The sequence below is a fragment of the Procambarus clarkii genome, chromosome 39 (assembly GCF_040958095.1).
Source record: "Procambarus clarkii isolate CNS0578487 chromosome 39, FALCON_Pclarkii_2.0, whole genome shotgun sequence".
NCBI lineage: Eukaryota > Metazoa > Arthropoda > Malacostraca > Decapoda > Cambaridae > Procambarus > Procambarus clarkii.
In genome coordinates, this window is record NC_091188.1 from 1,827,367 (window position 1) to 1,829,296 (window position 1,930).

The window sequence follows — 1,930 nt, forward strand, 5'->3', positions numbered from 1 at the left end:
GAAACTTGCCACAGAAGGTGATTGTAGTGCTTTTAAAAAGACTAATACGTGACGTGTGTGTAACTTGGCAAGAGTATAGCATTTACTCTCCAAACTCTGTACTTTCACAACCTTTTGTACCGTCTTGTATGTACAAGTGAATATTTGAATAAATAAATAATTTATGTGTATCTTTGCTTATATTTATTATAACTGAGGACTCACATTGGCGTCAGATCACGTCTCAAATCATGTCAACAAAGAGTTGGGGTGCCACAGGGGTGTACGACGGTCCTCACCCATCTCTGTGGCATCATTCAGCTGGTGATGACCAAGGTATACTTCAGGCACCAGCTGGTGGTGACCAAGGTATACTTCAGGCACCAGCTGGTGATGACCAAGGTATACTCCAGGCACCAGCTGGTGATGACCAAGGTATACTCCAGGCACCAGCTGGTAATGACCAAGGTATACTTCCGGCACCAGCTGGTAATGACCAAGGTATACTCCAGGCACCAGCTGGTAATGACCAAGGTATACTCCAGGCACCAGCTGGTGATGACCGAGGTATACTCCAGGCACCAGCTGGTAATGACCAAGGTATACTCCAGGCACCAGCTGGTGATGACCGAGGTATACTTCCGGCACCAGCTGGTAATGACCAAGGTATACTCCAGGCACCAGCTGGTAATGACCAAGGTATACTTCCGGCACCAGCTGGTAATGACCAAGGTATACTCCAGGCACCAGCTGGTAATGACCAAGGTATACTCCAGGCACCAGCTGGTAATGACCAAGGTATACTCCAGGCACCAGCTGGTGATGACCGAGGTATACTTCAGGCACCAGCTGGTGATGACCGAGGTATACTCCAGGCACCAGCTGGTGATGACCGATGTATACTCCAGACACCAGCTGGTGATGACCGAGGTATACTCCAGGCACCAGCTGGTGATGACCAAGGTATACTCCAGGCACCAGCTGGTGATGACCAAGGTATACTCCAGGCACCAGCTGGTAATGACCAAGGTATACTTCAGGCACCAGCTGGTGATGACCGAGGTATACTCCAGGCACCAGCTGGTGATGACCAAGGTATACTCCAGGCACCAGCTGGTAATGACCAAGGTATACTCCAGGCACCAGCTGGTGATGACCGAGGTATACTCCAGACACCAGCTGGTGATGACCGAGGTATACTCCAGGCACCAGCTGGTGATGACCAAGGTATACTCCAGGCACCAGCTGGTAATGACCAAGGTATACTTCAGGCACCAGCTGGTGATGACCGAGGTATACTCCAGGCACCAGCTGGTGATGACCAAGGTATACTCCAGGCACCAGCTGGTAATGACCAAGGTATACTTCAGGCACCAGCTGGTGATGACCGAGGTATACTCCAGGCACCAGCTGGTAATGACCGAGGTATACTCCAGGCACCAGCTGGTGATGACCGAGGTATACTCCAGGCACCAACCTATGAGAACGTGGGTATACTGCAGACAACGTGACGATGATATCGTTGGTGACGATAAGATAACGAATCAGACGAGTATGCCAAATACGCCTCTAGAGTGCCATCAGTAAGGACAATTTCCCCATTACCCTCAACCTATTCTAACCTCATTAAGGAGAGTGGTAGGCAAAGAGGGGGAGGGGGTGGGATGAAAGGGGTGGGTAGGGGTAATTGGGTGGGGATTGTGGTGGGGGGGGGGGGGAGGGCGAGTGAGGTTAATCCCCGCCTCCAAATCCCTCACAATATAATGTCTAATCCTGTAATCCAGGACTGTAGATCGGAGGAGATAACAACTTAATCTGAGTTATTCTCTTAATCCTCTTTTGCACCTCAGCCTCTGATGGCTCTAGTGGGAGGTGCTCATGAGCACTGTGGAGGTGCTCATGAGCACTGTGGAGGTGCTCATGAGCACTGTGGAGGTGCTCACGACCACTG

The 1,930-nt window shown here is 50.7% G+C and overlaps 1 protein-coding gene across 1 annotated transcript; it reads left to right on the forward strand.

Moving 5' to 3' along the window:
• Positions 1 to 230: 230 nt before the first annotated feature.
• LOC138372467 (glutamine-rich protein 2-like) lies at positions 231 to 1,490 on the forward strand. The gene has a single exon (XM_069337928.1). The coding sequence runs from the start codon at positions 231 to 233 to the stop codon at positions 1,488 to 1,490; it is 1,260 nt and encodes a 419-aa protein (XP_069194029.1).
• The last annotated feature ends 440 nt before the right edge of the window (positions 1,491 to 1,930 follow it).